This window comes from Oncorhynchus keta, chromosome 12 (genome assembly GCF_023373465.1).
Source record: "Oncorhynchus keta strain PuntledgeMale-10-30-2019 chromosome 12, Oket_V2, whole genome shotgun sequence".
In the NCBI taxonomy this organism is placed as follows: domain Eukaryota; kingdom Metazoa; phylum Chordata; class Actinopteri; order Salmoniformes; family Salmonidae; genus Oncorhynchus; species Oncorhynchus keta.
The window spans coordinates 19,207,002-19,226,717 of record NC_068432.1 but is presented as its reverse complement, the minus strand read 5'-3'; the positions used below and the strand labels follow the sequence as shown (position 1 = coordinate 19,226,717).

The following is a 19,716-nucleotide window of genomic DNA, read 5'->3' as shown; positions in this document are numbered from 1 at the left end:
ACAAAGAAAGTACAGCAGAATACTTAATATTCAAGTTATTTTTAAAAAATTCCCTGTGTCTAGAACTTTTTGAAGGCTTCAGTTTTTTGACCGCACAGGTTTTTGTTGAGCAAGGGATGGCAGTTTTTTTTGCCGTTGGGCCATTATACCACGTCCAATTGAATTACTATCAGTTTGAGATAACAAATTCCTACATCTGCTAATCAGCATTTTTTTGTTTTTTTTTACATTTTCTTACATTTTCTCTCGTTTCTCTTTTTTTGCTTCCACCACTCTCCGCCATGCATATCTCTGACATATTTGCGTAGATCAAGGAATTTGCTGCAAACAATAGTAATTCCACCTCAAAAAGCACAAGAAAACGGATTTCAAAACCCACCATCTGATTGTTCTGAAATCGTTTCTGTTGTCAGAAACAGATAAGATTAGCATTCATGAAACATTCATCTGTTGAAATATACACTAAACCAAAATATAAACCCATCATGCAAGAATGTACAGTTTATATACGGAAATCAGTCAATTGAAATAAATTCATTAGGCCCTAATCTATAGATTTCACATGACTGGGAATACAGATATGCCTTAATAAAAAGGAAGTGGCGTAGATCAGAAAACCAGTCAGTATCTGGTGTGACCACCATTTGCCTCATGCATCACATGTCCTTCACATAGAGTTGATCAGGCTGTTGATTGTGGCCTGTGGAATGTTGTCCCACTCCTCTTCAGTGGCTGTGCGAAGTTGCTGGATATTTGCGGGAACTGGAACATACTGTCATACACGTCGATCCAAAGCATCCCAAACATTCTCAATGGGTGACATGTCTGGTGAGTATGCAGGCCAAGGAAGAACTGGGACATTTTCAGCTTCCAGGAATTGTGTACAGATCCTTACAACATGGGGCAGTGCATTATCATGCTGAAACATAAGATGATGGTGGCAGATGAATGGCACGACAATGGACCTCAAGATCTCGTCACGGTATGTCTGCATTCAAATTGCCATCGATAAAATGCAATTGTTTTCGTTGTCCGTAGCTTATGCCCGCACATACCATAACACCACCACCACTATGGGCACTCTGTTCACAACGTTGACATCAGCAATCCGCTCGCACACACGATACCATACATGTTGTCTGCCATCTGCCCGATACAGTTCAAATTGGGATTCATCAGTGAAGAGCATACTTCTCCAGCATCGAAGGTGAGCATTTGCCCACTAAAGTCAGTTACGCCAAACTGCAGTCAGTTCGGCTTCAGTCACTCCTGCGTTATCTTGGCTGTGTGCTTAGGGTCGTTGTCCTGTTGGAAAGTGAACCTTCGCCCCAGTCTGAGGTCCTGAGCACTCTGGAGCAGGTTTTCATCAAGGATCTCTCTGTACTTTGTTCCGTTCATCTTTCCCTGGATCCTGACTAGTCTCCCAGTCCCTGCCACTAAAAACATCCCCACAGCATGTTTCTGCCGCCATCATGCTTCAAAATAGGGATGTTATTGGCCTCTGCCTTTTACTGAGTGGCTTTCGTCTGGCCACTATCACAAAGGCCTGATTGGTGGAGAACTGCAGAGATGCTGCCACCACCATGCTTCACCTTAGGGAGGATGCCATGTTTCATCCAGACGTAAAGCTTGGCATGCAGAGCAAAGAGTTCAATCTTGGTTTCATCAGACCAGAGAATCTTGTTTCTCATGGTCAGAGAGTCTTTAGGGGCCTTTTGGCAAACTCCAAGCGGGCTGTCGTGCCTTTTACTGAGGAGTGGCTTCCTTCTGGCCACTCTACCATAAAGGCCTGATTGGTAGAGTGCTGCAGAGATGGTTGTCCTTCTGGAAGGTTCTTCCATCTCCACAGAGGAACTCTGGAGCTCTGTCAGAGTGACCATCGGGTTCTTGGTCACTTCCCTGACCAAGGCCCATCTCACCCGATTGTTCAGTTTAGCTGGGTGGCCAGACTCTTGGTGGTTCCAAACTTTTTCCATTTAAGAATGATGGAGGCCATTGTGTTCTTGGGGACCTTCAATGCTGCAGACCTTGTTTTGTACCCTCCCCCAGATCTGTGCCTCGACACAATCCTGTTTTGGAGCTCTACGGACAATTCCTTCGAACTCATGTGGACTCCAATCAAGGATGATCAATGGAAACAGGATGTACCTGAGCTCAATTTCGAGTCTCATAGCAAAGAGTCTGAACACTTATGTAAATAAGGTATTTCTGTTTTTATTTTTACTTTGTCATTATTGGGTATTGTGTTGAGATTGATGAGAATGTTTTTTCATTTAATACTTTTTAGACTAAAGCTGTAGTGTACCAATGTGGTAAATCAAGGGGTCTGAATACTTTCCGAAGGCACTGTAACCTCATTGTTTTTGTGTTACTGTTTTTATTTTTTTTATTTAGCTTATAAAACTTTTAAACTCTGCATTGTTGATAAAGGGCTCATAAATAAGCATTTCATGATAAAGTCCACACCTGTTGTATCCGGCATATGTGACAAGTAACATTTCATTTTAATTTATTAATTGCTGACCAAATGATTAGATAAGAACAGATATGTAGCCTAGCGGTTAAGAGCTTTGGGCCCATAACCAAAAGGTTGCTGGTTCAAATCCCTGAGCCAACTAAGTTAAGTCTATTGATGTGCCCTTGAGCAAGTCACTTAACCGTAATTGCTCCTGTAAGTCACTCTGGATAAGAGCGTCTGCTAAATGACTAAAATGTAAAACGATTGTGTTTAAAAAGCATTAGCTCCTGGGCCTGTGTGTGTTTGTGGTGTGTGTTTGGGGTTAAAGGAGAGGTGCAGAGTTAACACCACCTACCTGAGTAGTTTATCTTTAACTGAGTGTGATTAATGCAGGGTGGCCATCCAAAGCGACACTAGTAGCTCTGGGCCTTCTAGAAAGGAAATATTAACTACCAGGCATCTGCAGCCAAGCTACTTGAGAGAGAGGAGAAAATATTTGAAAATGATTGATCAACAGGGTCCTTTTTTTACTCTCAGTGCAAAGGCAGTTTGTTGTGTTTTTGTGTTTGACTAATCACACATGAAATGGGCCTATGTTTTTGGTGAGTTGTTGAAGTAGACACGTCACATGCAGTGTTGCAGGGCTAAGGGCCCAGCACTGACGGGGTGTGTGTGTGTGTGAGAGAAAGTGATGGAAGGACCGTCCTCTGCTAGCTAATAGTTTGAGAAATGATTTCTGTGACACCAATGATTGAATGCAGAACTAAACTGACTCAACTACTATTTTTCTCAAAGGGTGTCATTTACAGAGTGTTGTCAGTGTATGAATAATACTCTTATCACTAATCAGTTATGTGAAGGCAACACTTTCATATTCTGACACCTTCCTTTCCTCCTGTCCTTCAGGTTGATGCTCCAGCTGCCTGAGAAAATGGGGTTAACTGCTGTAGCGGCTCGACAGACCCAGGGTAGAGGTCAGTTTCCAACACAACGCTCTCTCACTCGCTTTTTTTCTTGCCCTCTCTCCCTCACTTAGCTACTACTTTTCAATTCACCTACATTGGTACGTTTTTGTACCTCGTTCCAATGAACAACCTAAAGGTGGATTGTTACATCATGTCGCCTCTTACTGTGTTTTTTGTTGCATTTTCCGTATGTCAGGCCGTGGGGGGAATGCGTGGCTGAGTCCTCTGGGGTGTGCCATGTTTAGTGTGCATGTGCAAGTGGCTGTGAGTTCCAGACTGGGCCAGAGGATCCCGTTCCTGCAGCACCTGGCTGCCCTGGCTGTGGTGGAGGCCGTACGCACCCTTCCCGGTTACCAGGTACAAACACTACATACTATTGCTGCATGGTTACCACCAAGCTACACTATATATACAAAAGTATATGGACACCCCTTCAATTAGTAGATTTGGGTATTTCTGCCACACCCGTTGCTGACAGGTGTATAAAATCGAGCACACCGCCATGCAATCTCCATAGACAAACATTGGCTGTTGAATGGCCTTACTGAAGAGCTCAGTAACTTTCAAAGTGGCACCGTCATAGGATGCCACCTTTCCAACAAGTCAGTTCGTCAAATCTATGTCCTGCTAGAGCTGCCCCGGTCGTGCTGGTATTGTGAAGTTGAAACGTCTATGAGCAACAATGGCTCAGCCATGAAGTGGTAGGCCACAAAAGCTTACAGAGTGGGACAGCTGAGTGCTGAAGCGCGTAGCGCATCAAAATCGTTGCAACACTCACTACGAAGTTCCAAACTTCCTCTGGAAGCAACGTCAGCACAATACCTGTTTGTCGGGAGCTTCATGAAATGGGTTTCCATGGCCGAGCAGCCGCACACAAGCCTAAGATCACCATGTGCAATGCAAAGTGTCGGCTTGAGTGGTGTAAGCTCGCCGCCATTGGAATCTGGAGCAGTAGAAACGCATTCTGTGGAGTGATGTCTCACGCTTCACAATCTGGCAGTCTGCCAGAATCTGGGTTTGGTGGATGCCAGGAGAACGCTACCTGCCTGAATGCATAGTGCCAACTATAAAGTTTGGTGGAGGAGGAGTAATGTTTCAGGCTAGTCCCCTTAATTCCAGTGAAGGGAAATCTTAACGCTACAGCATACAATGACATTCTAGATGTGTCAACAGTTTGGGGAAGGCCCTATTCCTGTTTCAGCATGACAATGCCCCCGTGCACAAAGCAAGGTCCATACATAAATGGTTTGTCGAGATCGGTGTGGAAGAACTTGACTGGCCTGCACAGTGCCCTGACCTCAACCCCATCAAAAACCTTTGGGGTGAATTGGTCGCCCAACATGAGTGCCCAACCTCACTAATGCTCTTGTGGCTGAATGGAGGCAAGTCCCCGCAGCAATGTTCCAATGCAATGTTCCATCTAGTGGAAAGCCTTCCCAGAATAGTGGAGGCTGTTATAGCAGCAAAGGGGGGACCAACTCCATATTAATACCCATGATTTTGGAATGAGATGTTCAACAAGCAGGTGTCCACTTACTTTTGGACATGTAGTGCATCTCCAAGCTACAGCCATAGACCTGCCCTATCCCAATCCATGTCACTGAGGTTAAGCCTGTCATCACTAGAATACTTTACTTACTGCACTGATACATTTACCATTGGGAGCACTCCTTATGCCGAATAAAGGGCTCCAGGTTTCACACAGCTATTTATGGCCAGTCAGGTGTCCCTCCTTGTTCTGTTCAACGCAATGCACTTCCCTCTCCAAATGGATGGTATGTCTAACTCACTGATCAAATGTTTCTGTGCTAGAACTCTCCTTTCTCCCCCTCTCTCATTAGGCATCTATTTTACATGGTGTAAGGGCCCGATTTTGCTTCCAGGAGTGTTTGTGTGTGTGTGAGAAAATATATGTGCTGCAGTGTGGGGGTCTGTGATGAGAAACACACTGGTGTCACACTGCCCAGTTGTTTATGGGCTCTGGCCAGTCAGCCAAAGTTTAGAACAAGCCTATGCATGGCACAGGAAATAGTACTGAACATGAAGAAATAACAGCCAACATTTTGCCTAAATATTTCTCTCTTAATCAAGACTAGAGGCCAGGTTTACATGTAGCTGGATTTGCCATTTTTGGAGGTAATGTAGGTCTGTCAAAGCCATTGTAGATGTGTGCCATGAGTTATGGTAAAATATAAACAGACATGGTGGCCGTTTTAAGGGATGTGCTGCAGATGGGGAGAACCTAACTTTCAAAGCAGGCCAGACTCAGAAGAGCTGTTCAGGTTGACAGACATACAGTTTGGTATTTTGAACCCGTGTAGACGCTACATTTGCACGATTATGTCATTTCTTGTACAGATTGTTTTTACAGACACGGCATGTAAAACAAATTATTTTGATCTCTGTCTTAGCTTGTTCTAAAACTAACTATTTCCATGTATAGCATATCATGTCTTACATGTAATACTACATATTTGATTATTTAAGTAATAATGCCCGAGAATCTGGTGTTTGGAGGACATATTGGCACGGTCCTCCAAACACCGGCTTCAAGGGCATTATCACTTTTATACAACAGGTTTTACCAACATATTCAAATAATGATTGACATATATCATTAAACATTTTAGTTTGATGAATTTATTCATACTATTTCATCCTTCCACAAGATATAGTTCCGACACAAATCTAGGGTTGCTACCCAAGCTGGCTGGTTGTTTGTTCTATTGGTTGGGTTTCCAGAGACACGACCCAGTTGTTCAGTCTTTTTGTTCTGTATCTATGGACACGACACAGTCCTTCGTTCTGAATGGTCCATTACCATACTGGCTGGTAATATTCTTATCCCTTGCTAGCTAGCCAACTACATCTAACTTACAGTCATGTCAAACAGTGCTGCCAGAATAACAGCAAAGTAGCTGGATTTGCGTTTGTTTGAACTGTTTTCTAATGACATTTATTTGGATACATCCATAACAATGAGCTAATGATGCACGGTTTGCCTGGCATGGAAATTGTGTTATCTCATAAGGACACTGTTGTTCAGAGGAGCTAGCCAGCAACACAACTAACACAATCACTTCAAACTGAATCTTGAAAGACCGCAAAGTAGCTGCACTTCATTTTGTTTTTACCTGTTTTCTATTGATAGTTCTTTGTGTATATCCATGAAAATTATGCTGATTTATGATTTTGACTGGCTGAGAAAAGCTGCCTGCCTGTCTGCCACATCCCTTCTCCTGACACGTACATTACATTGGGACAGCCGGAGATCGAATTTGAATATTGAAACAATGTTGCAAATGTCGGAGAGACAGACAGCAAGGTTTATACAAATCTCCATTGTTGAAAACTACATGTTAGTGTAAAATAAATGTGAGAATGTCTTGATGCTTTTAATAGTGGAAATTAAGTTTATAAATTGCCTGGCTGGGCTGATGAGACAGTGGATTGCGCAGTCCGATGGAGCAGAGTAAATAGGCATTTTAACGTCATAGATTTAGCTGGTGGTAACTTGTGGAATAGACACTGGCTGGAATGCGGTTTTAACTAATCATCATTCAGGATTAGTCCCACCGTTGTATAAAAGTGGATACGGTGTAGTGTACTATATCTCCGTATTTAATAGTACTTTCATGTATTGATGCGTTACACCAAAAAATATATATATATTTTACCTCTATTTAACTAGACAAGTCAGTTAAGAGCAAATTCTTATTTTCAATGACGGCCTAGGAACAGTGGGTTAACTGCCTTGTTCAGGGGCAGAACAACACATTTTTTTACGTTGTCAGCTCAGGGATTCTATATTACAACCATTCGTTCACTAGTCCAATGCTCCAACCACTAGGCTACCTGCCGCCCCAGTGTATATGTGATATAGAAGTGTATCTCAACGTCAGTTTTGGTCTCGTTGTAGGACATCGACCTAAGGGTGAAGTGGCCTAATGACATTTACTACGGTAACCTGATGAAGCTAGGAGGAGTGTTGGTGACATCAACAGTCATGGGACCAACCTTCCATCTCCTCATTGGTCAGAATCCTCTTTTACTTATGTTTATCCAAGTGCAGTATAATGGAGCTTATCTTGAGGACTTAACCTGTTAACTTATAGAAATAAACAGTGCTTGAATAAAATACCATTTGTTATTCTTGGTGAAGTGTCTTCTCAATGAATGTCTTTAAACAATCTGTTTCTCCAGGCTGTGGCTTTAACGTCAGCAACAGCAACCCCACCATTGCCATCAACGACCTGGTGATGCAGCACAACCGAGAGCATGGCACAAGCCTGGAGGCCCTTAGCTCAGCCCAGCTCATCGGCCGCACCCTCACCTGCCTGGAGCAGCTCATCTCTGACTTCCAAGAACGGGGGCCAGAGGCCGTCCTACCCCTCTACTACAAGAGATGGATGCACAAGTAAGAACTTGGATGGATATTATTTTATACTCTGTAGGCTACCTGTAAAATCTACTCCCGCTGCTGCAGTTGCTACTGCTGATCATAATATTAATTGTCATTCAAGAGGAACTTCTTTCCCACACAGACATATTAATAAACACCTCTCACTCTTCAGACATAACATCTAAACATGGAAAATGTGTTTACACTACATTGACCTTGCTGTACCCTCCGTCCTGACTCAGTGGGACCCAGGTGCGTCTGTGGAGTGAGGATGGCCCCCAGGCTGTCGTGGTGGGCCTCGATGACAACGGCTTCCTGCAGGTGCGCTCCGAGGAGCAGGGCGTGGTCTCCGTGCAGCCTGACGGCAACTCCTTTGACATGCTAAGGAACCTGGTGGTCACCAAGCAACGCTAGGATCCTGTATGGATCCCTATAGAGTAGCCCCACCTGGTTGCCTGAAGGGCATTTTAGCCAGGGGCATCATGAAAGAAGATTAGCCAGCTCCTACGTAGCTTGAGTTGGAGATACTCTTAACTATTTGTGAGATCTCACACAACTAATCTGCTAGGGAAAAATACTACTTAATCTTTTCTTGTTTTTTACTTGAGAAAATAACTAATTGACCTAACAATTACTTATCTGCAAGTATAAATACAAATGTTTGCTTATTTTACTTGATAGATTGGCTGAAACCTATTGGGAACTAAAGCATCTGAAATCGTTTGTTAGGATACCATCCCATGGTATTTGGGTAGCTGTTTTTAAAAGTTGGCCTGTTTAGTGTAGTGCGGTGGTAGTGGAATTACTTGACTAGTTCATGTATTACATCAGGGTTTCCTAACAGCATACATTTTTGTTGTAGCCCCAGACAAGCACATCTTTATTACATGATCAAATTATAGTTGGCAGCTACAGGATTTCTAAAATACAGTAGTTTATGAAGAATACAAAATTAGTTCACCGAACTCACTTATATTCAATTGTACAATAGCATGGTTTAAGTGTAATTGTGAAGTCAAATTGTCAACACTGATTATTTCCTTTTGTAATGTAGTATTCCATGTAATATCTTTAGTTACAACACTCAAAGGCTCTCGAGAAAGTGCTAGAGGTCGAAACAGTCTTCTTTTCCAGAAGTGTTGACGCGAGTCCTATTAACATGTTAAAACACGTCTTTAGTTTATCACTTGGAAATGTACCAAACTTCTTTGCGTAAAGACATTGTGATGCTATATTGACATGGGAGGTCACACTTAGATGCAAATGTATTCACTGAGTGCAAACACAATGTGATAGACTGCCCGAAGGCTGGCACCTAATCCCAATTGCTGGACTGTTTATTATTGGTTGCTACTGAGCTACGGGATAACCCAAGCCTGTTGCGCTGACTTATGTTATAACTTATGTTATCTTAGAACGCCATCAATTTAAGAACTGTAAGTTCATATCACTTACTTTAAGCATTGCATTTGATGTTTTGGAAGTTAGAGTGAGATGTTTTTGTTACTCTTTAGGACAGGCATGCTGGATTGCATTCCTTACTTTAAATTTCAGAGACTATAACTGATACTCAATGTCTAACAATAGATAGATATTTGTAAGATAAAGAGGTGATCTGTATATTTTGATAACACACACAATTGATGTAAAACATCAGCACTCTATAACTATGTAATTATGTAATAAATGAATACTGGTTGCAGTTGTATGATGAAAAACTGTTTGGTAAACATATATAAATATGAATTATCTTGTCATTCCAATAAGAGCTATTATTAAAAACCTATACTGAAATAAATGGCCTTGGATATATCATTTTTCTGACTTGCAATAGTTTGTAGACCATGATACCTTTGCATGGGTATTAGGCATAAGGTGAACGAATCCCCTAGAGCGGAATTGGCTTTCAAGTCTGCCTCAAAATAATGTTGTTTGCCAGAACCCAATCTCCCATCTACAGACATGTCATTGGACAACAAGAAGGGGCCTCTTAAACGAAGGTAGGTAGGTTTCCTGTTGCTTTCTTTGCTCTGCTCTCCTTTCTCCATGCCCCTTAAACTGTACTAAAGAGAAAGACACTGTTGATTGAGTCCAGCTTTGCCCAGCAGTGGCTGTAGAGTGGGAGAGGGAGGGGGGAAGTAGATTCCCTCCCTCTTCCGGTGGGGGAGTGATGAGGTGTGGGTGAGCCCCTTGGTGCAGGTGACCAGGAGGGAGTGAGGATTGGGGGGGGTGTGGATAAGGAGAAAATATGCATGCCAGCTCCACAAACTGGATGCAGCCCTCAGCTCCATTACAAGCTCATTCCCACCTTCTCGGATTTTAATAAATGTACCCAATATGGTTTCATCAAAGTTTAGCAATGCGCTAACAATGTATTCAATGGCAATATTGAGGTTTTTATAGTGCCTGGTTTTGAGTACTGTTACTTTTTGAGGAAACAACATGGTCCTCTGAACTCTGTTGAAAACAACTGGCTTCCAATGTAGCGATTTTGATCAATAAAGATTTAGGTCTTAGCTGCACCGTTCCGATGTAGCTGATGGTGTGTACACTCTGGAGCATCAGCTACAAAGACTCCAGAGTTTCTCAAGCCTAAAGTTCATTAAGCAAATAGCTTACCTCTGGATCCATAAATGGAGCCTCCTCAATATCCTATTTAACAATCTCAGTGGCAGGTCTCAAGGGTCAAAAGGGATCTATCCTCTTTAATATTGGCTGCATAATACCACATCTCAATCCAGCCTCCCCAGAGAGACAGCAGAGCCCTTTGGCTCACCTTCAAATATCAGCTTTTCTTCAAGAAAAACTAGACATGTTTTATAGGGTAGTTAGATGGCAATCCTTGGCTTCTATGTTTACGCTAACTCTATTCTTTGAGTTATAGAAAACAGAATGAAGTGAAGGATGTAAGATTAAGAAAATAATGGTTGACAGCTGATATGTTTGCTGAACTTTGTTTGACAAGCATTCTGACATATGTACTGGTTAGATAGGGAATGGTTGACTGACTTCATATCCCATCGTGATGAAACGTAAAAGACTAGCAGGGAAAACAAGCATATGGAGAGGACATACAGTATTTACATAAACTTTGAAGAGGCTTTGAAAACTAGTGAAAGGTGCATTATTGTATTTGAATGTTTTTATGCTCTATTTGAAACATGCAAATACCCAGTGGTTACCTATAATGTTTATTTGGTGTTACATTGTACATTTTCTGACCTCTGAAATTCATAAAGCACAAATTACACTGTGGCTCTTTTAGGTTGCTTTAGAAATAAATGGGACCATTGTTGATATAGTGTACATAACACTGATGAGAATAATACCGTTTTTATGGAAGTGCCTAGTGCTTTCAGAGCTTCTGCTGATTTGAGTTTAGATGTTTGAGTTTAGATGTTAACATGGAGTGTCTCCAGTGGTCCTTGGCTGTCACCGGACTGTCTATATGTGTCCTAAGGGGAATGTGGAGGGATGTATGGATACAGAAGACCACAGTGGATGGACAGTTACACACCCCCACATACATATATTTGTATGTCCCATTTTACCAGGTTGATGGGATACAGGCAGGAGAACAGACATAAGGTGTACTTCAAGATGACCTCAGAAAGAAAGTAAGAAGGTTATATGTAACTATTATATAAAAGTGCTCCATATTTGGACATTTGACGTGATTGATATCATAGCAATGTCCACAGACCTCTTCAATAACCAGATGATATTCACAATGCATTCTGAGGAATAAAGAAGAGCTGAAAATAGAAATGGACAATGACTGTCTGGCATGACATTTCATTTGAATTGTTTATTCAGAATGAAAGCAAACTACCTTGTTTTATTTCATTTCATTTCCCCCAATGCAGTATTTTTTTTTTCATTATACTTGTTAGACCCTAGTTTCCTTCATAAATAAGCAAGCTGCTTTGTGTTGCACAATAATAAATAAACACATTACGTTTCCAATCTCTGCCATGGGTAGAATATACCAAATTAATTCCAACTTCAAAAGAGGATGAAGGATATTTTCCCTCATTACTGTGTGCAAGACATTGTCCACGTTCAATACTTTTGCAACTGTAATTTTTCTGTTGGCATAATTTATACGCGCATTGGAAACAGTTTGCACTTGAACTAGCTGGCGAATTGGGTTGAACTCATGCTACATTCTATAGTCTCTTCTTGTTCAGGTCTGTAGGATAGGTACCTCTATGAGTTACAACATTAGAGGGGTGTATTCTTCACAGGCAATTTGTACCTCAAATGATGTACTGTATGGCTCAAAGGTGATTGAGGTCTTATCAAAAGAAATGGCTTTGAACTAGAATGTGGCAATGCATTACATATGCTATTGGCTAAACTTTATGCCAAAAATATAATGTATTCAAGAAACCTGAAATTCCTGGCTGCTCCTTACAGGAGTCTGACGTTGGTTTATCTGTGTAGAAAGCATCGGGGAAAAACAGAAATGGGGGTCCCCAGAAAGTGACTCGACTTATGTCTGACACAGTAACATAGTCACTGATACAGCTTTTGGTCATGGTCTGTTTCTGACCAAAAAGACTGAAGTCTAAGGGTGTCTGTCCCTTCTTGACCTTCAATCCCAGGCCGTGTCACCTCTCGTTGGTTATGATGACGGACGTGCCGATGTAATGAGGGATCTCCCTGTGGGTCTCAGGGGAGGAGCCAGAGGCGGGGCTTTGGCTCTTGTAGCCATAAGAACCCATTTCATCACCACGGTAACCGTAGCTGTCCGACAAATGGCCGAGGGCAGCGTAGGGCGGGGCCTGGAAGGAGCTGTGTTTGGCCAAGACGTGGTGGAGGTTCAAAGACATGTACGGAGCCTGGGCCGGCAGGCCTGCCCCAACTCCCACCCCCATCCCAACCCCAACTTCAACTCCCACCCCCATCCCAACCCCAACTTCAACTCCAACCCCCATCCACATCCTCCTCTCCCCCGCCTCAGGCTCCAGCAGCTTGGGGGTCCTCCGCTCCCAATTGCTGTCCGTGTGCTCCAAGGGGCCAGTGGCACTGTGGCTGTAGGGGGACTCCATCATACACAGCCTCCTGTGCTGCTCCAGCACCACCTGCATGGGGAAGGGCTGGCCCAGGCCGTGGAGAGACCCGGACTGCTTATAGCTCGCCTTCTCCAGCACAGAGCTACTCAGCAGAGGACAGGACAAAGGCTTCTCCCCTACTATGCAACCACCTCCTTCTGAGACCTTGTGGTGGTGGTATCGGTTGAACGGCAGCTTGCTGTCCTCTTTCGTGGCCTGTGACTGGGAGGGCAGGCGGTCCTCTGTGGTCTTCCTCTGGCCAAGTGTGTGATGCTCGTAGGGCTCTTCCTTGTACCTGCTGATAGGGCGCAGGGTCGCACAGCTGGAGAGGACACCATGGAGGGGTTCGCTGGGGGGGTACCCCCTGCTCGCTGTAGGGCCTGTGAAGAAATTAAATGCTCCATGAGATTCAGACTAAAATGCTATAGAGGCTATAGCCAGACACCTCTAGAAGTTTGGTAAGTCGCTGGTTTAAGACTTGCTGCCACACCAATCTGTCCCTTATACATTTTTAAATGATGGGGCACTACTACCACATAGCAATTCAATTGGTACAGCACTTTCAGTAATGGTGCAACAAATATAGCCTCTTACAAGGCACGTCTCAAAATATGTTAATGAGCCAGAAACAATAATACCATGCATCCACTAGTGGTCAAAAAGATTTTGGCGCTCAAAAATTACGGTACGGTACTGTATTCTGTGAGACTGAATTACAGTATCATTTGAAATATAGCAATTCATTCCCCGCCCACAAATGTTCCCAGAATGCACCCTCATTTACAGTATGCTGCAGTAAAATGTTTCTCAGTATTTGACTGTTGATAATACCCCAAATTTCCGTATCAATTACAGTTTTCAGTTACAGTGTACAATTTCTGGTTAAATGTAGCATTGCTAGTGTAAACTGATTATATCAGTTAGTGGTGCATTTAAAAGCTTGTGGAAAGAGCTCTGCGTTCCTCGGCACTGATTGTGAGCCTGCCTTTCCCCATGCTTTTGAGCCAGAGCCATACCGGAATACGCTGCTGCAGTGGCAGTGGTGATGGCACACGATGCAACAGAGCGCCTCGGGGCGTGACCGGGATGGCTTTTGGCGTTGGCACAGCTCCAGCGCTCCTCGCCCCCTCGATCCTGCAGGGAGCTGAGCAGCTGCCGGGCGGCCAGGCTGGGGGAAGCCGGGGAGGGCGAGGCGGAAGAGGAACCCTGGGTGGATCGTACCCTCCTCTGGGAGTCCGTGTGGGGTAGGTTCCCATATGGGTTGGGGAAGGAGAGCCCATACGGGGCGCTGATGCTAAACAGGACCTCTTCAGCTTCTGGGCCTCCAGAGGGGCCAGAGCTCTGCCCCTGGCAGGGGGCCTGGCTCTCCTTCCAGGCCTCTCCTTGGGGGGAGCAGTCCAGCTTGTCTGGATGGTAGGTGATGTTGGGCTGGAGGTGGAGGTAATAGACAGCAGGTTATGGTGGTGTTGTTATTTTCTATCAAGACAGGCAATGAAGACAGTGCTGAGTACTGCTCATTTGTTGCGCTATGACAAAGAATCAAGTCACTTTGTTATATTTTCCTTTTCAAGAGGAAAGTTACTGATTGTGAATAGTGTCTCCTCTTTTTCCAAACTGGCAAAAGCTATTCATCATAATATCGGCTACTGTATGTGCATATGAACAGTATTAGTAACTCGGTGTGAGGAGCAGTAGTACCTGAGGGTAGGGGGCTGTTTTGAGTTTGCTCTTGATCTTGACTGCTTTGGCCTTATGTTGTTTGCGGGGGTCCTGAGAGGAGGCCGGGCCACTCTTAAAGACCAAGCTGGATTTGGCCGCTCGACTCTGCTCCTGAGACAGCTGCATATCTTTATATTCTACGTCCCTGTGGCGAGACATATACATACAGCACAGAACAGCTTGGATTAGCATAACACACACACACCGGGTGCACCACCTTACAAACCCAGACTTTCTTCCCCAAAATGTCCAAGACTATTAAATTTACTTTTTTTTTAGGACATGATTCACCTGTCACAGCACCACTCAGGTCGAAAGGTGAAAGTGTTGACTCACGTGAGAACATAGTTGACACTGACGATGCAGTGGGGTCTGGAGGAGCGGCTGTTGTGGACGATGGTGGCGTAGCTCTGCACCCACACCCAGCCCCCATGCTTGGACAACATACGGTAGTACTTAGTGGTGACCTGCCCTTTCACCAACACTGCAGAAGAGGGAGGGGTGAGAGAGAAAGATGGGGATGAGAGATCAAATCCCAGACTGCACTGTGCCTGGGTAAAAGACTGAGGGAGAGAAAGAGAAGTGCACATAGCTATAGAATGCAGACATAATGCTTGGGAGAGATAGACTGCAAAAGGCTCAGTTCCATTGACATACTCATGAATACCTTGAGTCATGAATACTGTATCATTTTTATTTTCCTCTTAAACCTGCATGGGTAGTCTGTGAGAAACTCCACAGTTGCCACTTACAGAAACCCTAACCCTCTCAAGGAGAGTGTGGGTTGTTTAGTTAGAAGTGTCACAATGTGGCCACAGAGGGGGACTGACTCACAGAGGTGGTGAGCGAAGCGTAGATGGAATGCGTCACAGCCGTGCACGTGGTGGTATAGTGTCTTCTCGATCAGGTCCTGGGGTTCGTGTCCCGTCAACTCAGCCACCCTTGAATCCAGAGTTCAGGAGTCAAAAGCAAAACATTTTAAATCATGATGTTCACATCCTTTGTTGTGTTTGTTTTTTATTTTAATTATATTTTTCTGTCTCATTTTACATAGGTTATGTTTTTCCCCCTACCTACCTCCCTCCCTCCCTCCCTCATATTAATACAACAGTAGCTAAAACGGGGAGAAGTCTGTCCATAATAAAGCTCTGCTCGACCTTCTTAACAGCACTATCAACAAGGCAGGTCCTACAGGCCATAGTTTTTTCGCACCTGGACTACTGTTCAGTCGTGTGGTCAGGTGCTACAAAGAGGGACTTAGGAAAATTGCAATTGGCTCAGAACAGGGCAGCACGGCTGGCCCTTGGATGTACACAGAGAGCTAATATTAATAATGTGCATATCAATCTCTCCTGGCTCAAAGTGGAGGAGAGATTGACTTCATCACTACTTGTATTTGTGAGAGGTATTGACATGTTGAATGCACTGGGCTGTCTGTTTGAACTACTGGCGCACAGCTCGGACACCCATGCATACCCCACAAGACATGCCATAAGAGACTGTATAAACTGCCTTAATTTCACAGGAACCCAGGAAGAGTAGCTGCTGCCCACTCACTCCCATACCTAGAGTCCAGGAAGATGAGCTTGAGGTCCAGGCTGGCCCTGAACATGAACATGTTACTATGGAGCTTGATCTCTGTGATACCACTGGGAGGCAGGGAGTGGCCCACCGCCACCAGACCCACGATCTGATAACACGAGTCAAACAGTGCCATGTCCATCACGTACTGACGGATCTTCAAATACCCACTGCAGTGGATCACCTAGGGAGCAGAGAGATGAGAGGGGCTTTACACAGCAATATAGAGATAGATACAGATACAGACATAGATATAGCTAGACAGATAGGCTTTACACCTTGCCTTATGTGTCCAGAATGTGGTTTTGTGTCCACATTTAGGTGGAGCAGAGAGTTAGATATGGTAGATTGAGATACAACATTGTTGGTAATGCAGCAAACTTGCTCTCACTAACTCCATGAAAGCAAGAGCAGGCTCAAACTCAGCCTGCACCCCACTAAGTGCCCCTCTCCACTCCCCCCTCCTCCACTGCTCCCCTCCAGCCCTCCCTCCCTGGAACAGCCACGTGCCTAGATGCTAATGGCTCTATTTATCTTCCTCACTTCCTGTTAACCTATACTTGTCCGGCCATTCAGTAGCGGCCGCCCAGTTCGCACAGATGATTTATTCTACTACTTAACATAAACGGCTTGTTTATTGGCAATGTACAGTTGAAGTCGGAAGATTACATACACTTAGGTTGGAGTCATTAAAACTCGCTTTTCAACCACCACAAATTTCTTGTTAACAAACTATAGTTTTGCCAAGTCGGGTAGGACATCTACTTAGTGCATGACACAAGTAATTTTTCCAACAATTGTTTACAGACAGATTATTTCACTTATAATTCACTGTATCACAATTCCAGTGGGTCAGAAGTTTACATACACTAAGTTGACTGTGCCTTTAAACAGCTTAGAAAATTCCAGAAGATGATGTCATGACTTTAGAAGCTTCTGATAGGCTAATTGACATAATTTGAGTCAATTGGAGGTGTACCTGTGGATGTATTTCAAGGCCTACCTTCAAACTCAGTGCCTCTTTGCTTGACATCATGGGAAAATCTAAAGAAATCAGCCAAGGCCTCAGAAAAAAACATTGTAGACCTCCACAAGTCTGGTTCATCCTTGGGAGCAATTTCCAAACCCCTGAAGGTACTACATACTTTGGTGCGAAAAGTTAAAACCAATCCCAGAACAACAGCAAAGGACCTTGTGAAGATGCTGGAGGAAACAGGTACAAAAGTATCTATATCCACAGTAAAACGAGTCCTATCTCGACATAACCTGAAAGGCCGCTCAGCAAGAAAGAAGCCACTGCTCCAAAACCGCCATAAAAAAGCCAGACAAAGGTTTGCAACTGCACATGGGGACAAAGATTGTACTTTTGGAGAAATGTTCTCTGGCCTGATGAAACAAAAATAGAACTGTTTGAAATTACTTAAGGACAACAAAGTCAAGGTATTGGAGTGGCCATCACAAAGCCCTGACCTCAATCCCATAGAACATTTGTGGGCAGAACTGAAAAAGAGTGTGCGAGCAAGGAGGCCTACAAACCTGATTCAGTTACACCAGCTCTGTCAGGAGGAATGGGCAAAAATTCATCCAACTTATTGTGGGAAGCTTATGGAAGGCTACCCAAAACGTTTGACCCAAGTTAAACAATTTATAGGCAATGCTATCAAATCTGACCCACTGGGAATGTGATTAAATAAATAATTCTCTCTACTATTATTCTGACATTTCACAACCTTAAAATAAAGCGGTGATCCTAACTGACCTAAGAGGGCATTTTTACTCTGATTAAATGTGGGGAATAGTGAAACTGATTTTAAATATATTTGGCTAAAGTGTATGTAAACTTCCGACTTCAACTGTAAATTTACAACAGATCTCAATTGCAATCTGCTAGGCGATGTATATTATAGGGGACGAGGGGAAGAAGTAGGGAGTGAAGAATATTGCCGTTGCATCCAGAAAGGAAGGTTTTAGAAGAGGTAGTTGTTGTTGGAGATTTGAGTGAGTCAAGTGGAAATGCTGCAGCTGCTGAGACTCTCAGACAAACAATATGCAGTTTCAAATAACCTGTTAACACTGTAATAACACTATAATAACATTATAGCCTCAATTGAACAACAACATTTTAATCTCAAAATAGAAGAAAGAAGAAATATTTGTTTTGAACTGACTGTAGGTGTTAAATTTGAATTAGTTACTCTCTTATATTTCTCTCCTATATTGATATTCATGTTTACTACTTCCAGAGACGCAGATTATCATGGAATACAGAAACTAGGAAATGTGATTTCAAATATTTAATTTCATTATAGTAGTACCTTATATCCTCCACACGTCAGTCCTGCATTACGCTTGGCCAATACACACTTCATCCTCAGGAAAAAAGAGCGCTCAATTTCGTACTCTGTAACACACACACACACACACACACACACACACACACACACACACACACACACACACACACACACACACACACACACACACACACACACACACACACACACACACACACACACACACACACACAGAGACAGACACAGACAGAGAGAGGAGAAATAGACAAAATAAAAACATTTCACCACCACAGTCACACACACAAACCCTGGTTAAATGTCCTTGAGCTGTTCTTGTCTATTAATATTCTGTATTATGTCATGTTTTGTGTGGACCCCAGGAAGAGTAGCTGCTGCTTTCGCAAACAGCTAATGGGGATCCTAATCAAATACCAATACCAAATAAAGCAGCAAATGTAGATGTGGCTAGCCTAAGTGTGTGTGTGTGTGTGTGTGTGTGTGTGTGTGTGTGTGTGTGTGTGTGTGTGTGCGTGCGTGCGTGCGTGCGTGCGTGCGTGCGTGTGTGTGTGTGTGTGTGTGTGTGTTGGAGTGTCATTGTCAGTGGGGGGGGATGCTGTCTGTTATCACATAAGACTTCAGATGCTGCTCCTAGACTTAGATAATGAAAACCTGCCTGCTGCTCTGAGAGAGAGAGAGAGAGAGAGAGAGAGAGAGAGAGAGAGAGAGGCTGCCTGAGTATGATCTTGTATTATGCATCATGGTGCTACACATTGTACTTTGTACACAAGTACTATGTTGTTATAGTTGCCTTCCTTCTTACGGTAGAGGTAGACCTCATTGAAGTAGCAACACTGTTACTTAGAAACGTACAGAGAGTTGAGTACATTTTGCATGAGGGAAAATCGTGATCAACTGACTTGTTTCGGAGAGAGAGAGACAGAAGTAGAAAGGGAAAGGAAATGGAAATGGAAAGAAAGACAGAGACAGAGAAAGAATAAGAAAGACAGAAAGAGAGGAAGAAAAAAGGAGAAAGAGAAAATAGAACAGGAGAGTGAATGAATCTAGCATGTTAGGCACCTTGCAGGAAGTGATGGTGGAGGGGCTGATGGGCGCTGAGCACGGCCGTCATCTCATCATGGTCTGATTGGTGGATGTACTCAAATATACTGTTGCCCGTCAGCTCCACCTGACAGAAACAAATCAATCAAATCAAATGTTATTTGTCACATGAATACAACAG

General features: G+C 43.5%; 2 protein-coding genes across 4 annotated transcripts in view; one reads left to right on the top strand and one right to left on the bottom strand.

Moving 5' to 3' along the window:
- The window catches only part of hlcs (holocarboxylase synthetase (biotin-(proprionyl-CoA-carboxylase (ATP-hydrolysing)) ligase)), a 49,145-nt gene extending 39,523 nt beyond the window's left edge, over nt 1–9,622 (top strand). For all 3 annotated transcript variants that reach the window (XM_035782073.2, XM_035782071.2, XM_035782074.2), the window contains 5 exons: nt 3,365–3,432; nt 3,620–3,780; nt 7,343–7,457; nt 7,627–7,840; nt 8,068–9,622. In XM_035782073.2, the coding sequence (XP_035637966.1) occupies nt 3,365–3,432; nt 3,620–3,780; nt 7,343–7,457; nt 7,627–7,840; nt 8,068–8,239 (730 nt within the window). In that variant the 3' untranslated portion in view covers nt 8,240–9,622. The remainder of the gene's footprint in view (nt 1–3,364; nt 3,433–3,619; nt 3,781–7,342; nt 7,458–7,626; nt 7,841–8,067) is intronic.
- Nucleotides 9,623–12,438: 2,816 nt separating this feature from the next.
- LOC118391775 (single-minded homolog 2-like) overlaps nt 12,439–19,716 on the bottom strand; it is a 31,379-nt gene continuing 24,101 nt past the window's right edge. Inside the window, exons 5-12 of the mRNA XM_052457560.1 lie at nt 19,554–19,662; nt 18,498–18,583; nt 16,167–16,366; nt 15,436–15,542; nt 14,938–15,085; nt 14,581–14,746; nt 13,899–14,310; nt 12,439–13,262 (exon numbers count right to left, since the gene is read on the bottom strand). Coding sequence (XP_052313520.1) covers nt 12,439–13,262; nt 13,899–14,310; nt 14,581–14,746; nt 14,938–15,085; nt 15,436–15,542; nt 16,167–16,366; nt 18,498–18,583; nt 19,554–19,662 — 2,052 coding nt within the window. The remainder of the gene's footprint in view (nt 13,263–13,898; nt 14,311–14,580; nt 14,747–14,937; nt 15,086–15,435; nt 15,543–16,166; nt 16,367–18,497; nt 18,584–19,553; nt 19,663–19,716) is intronic.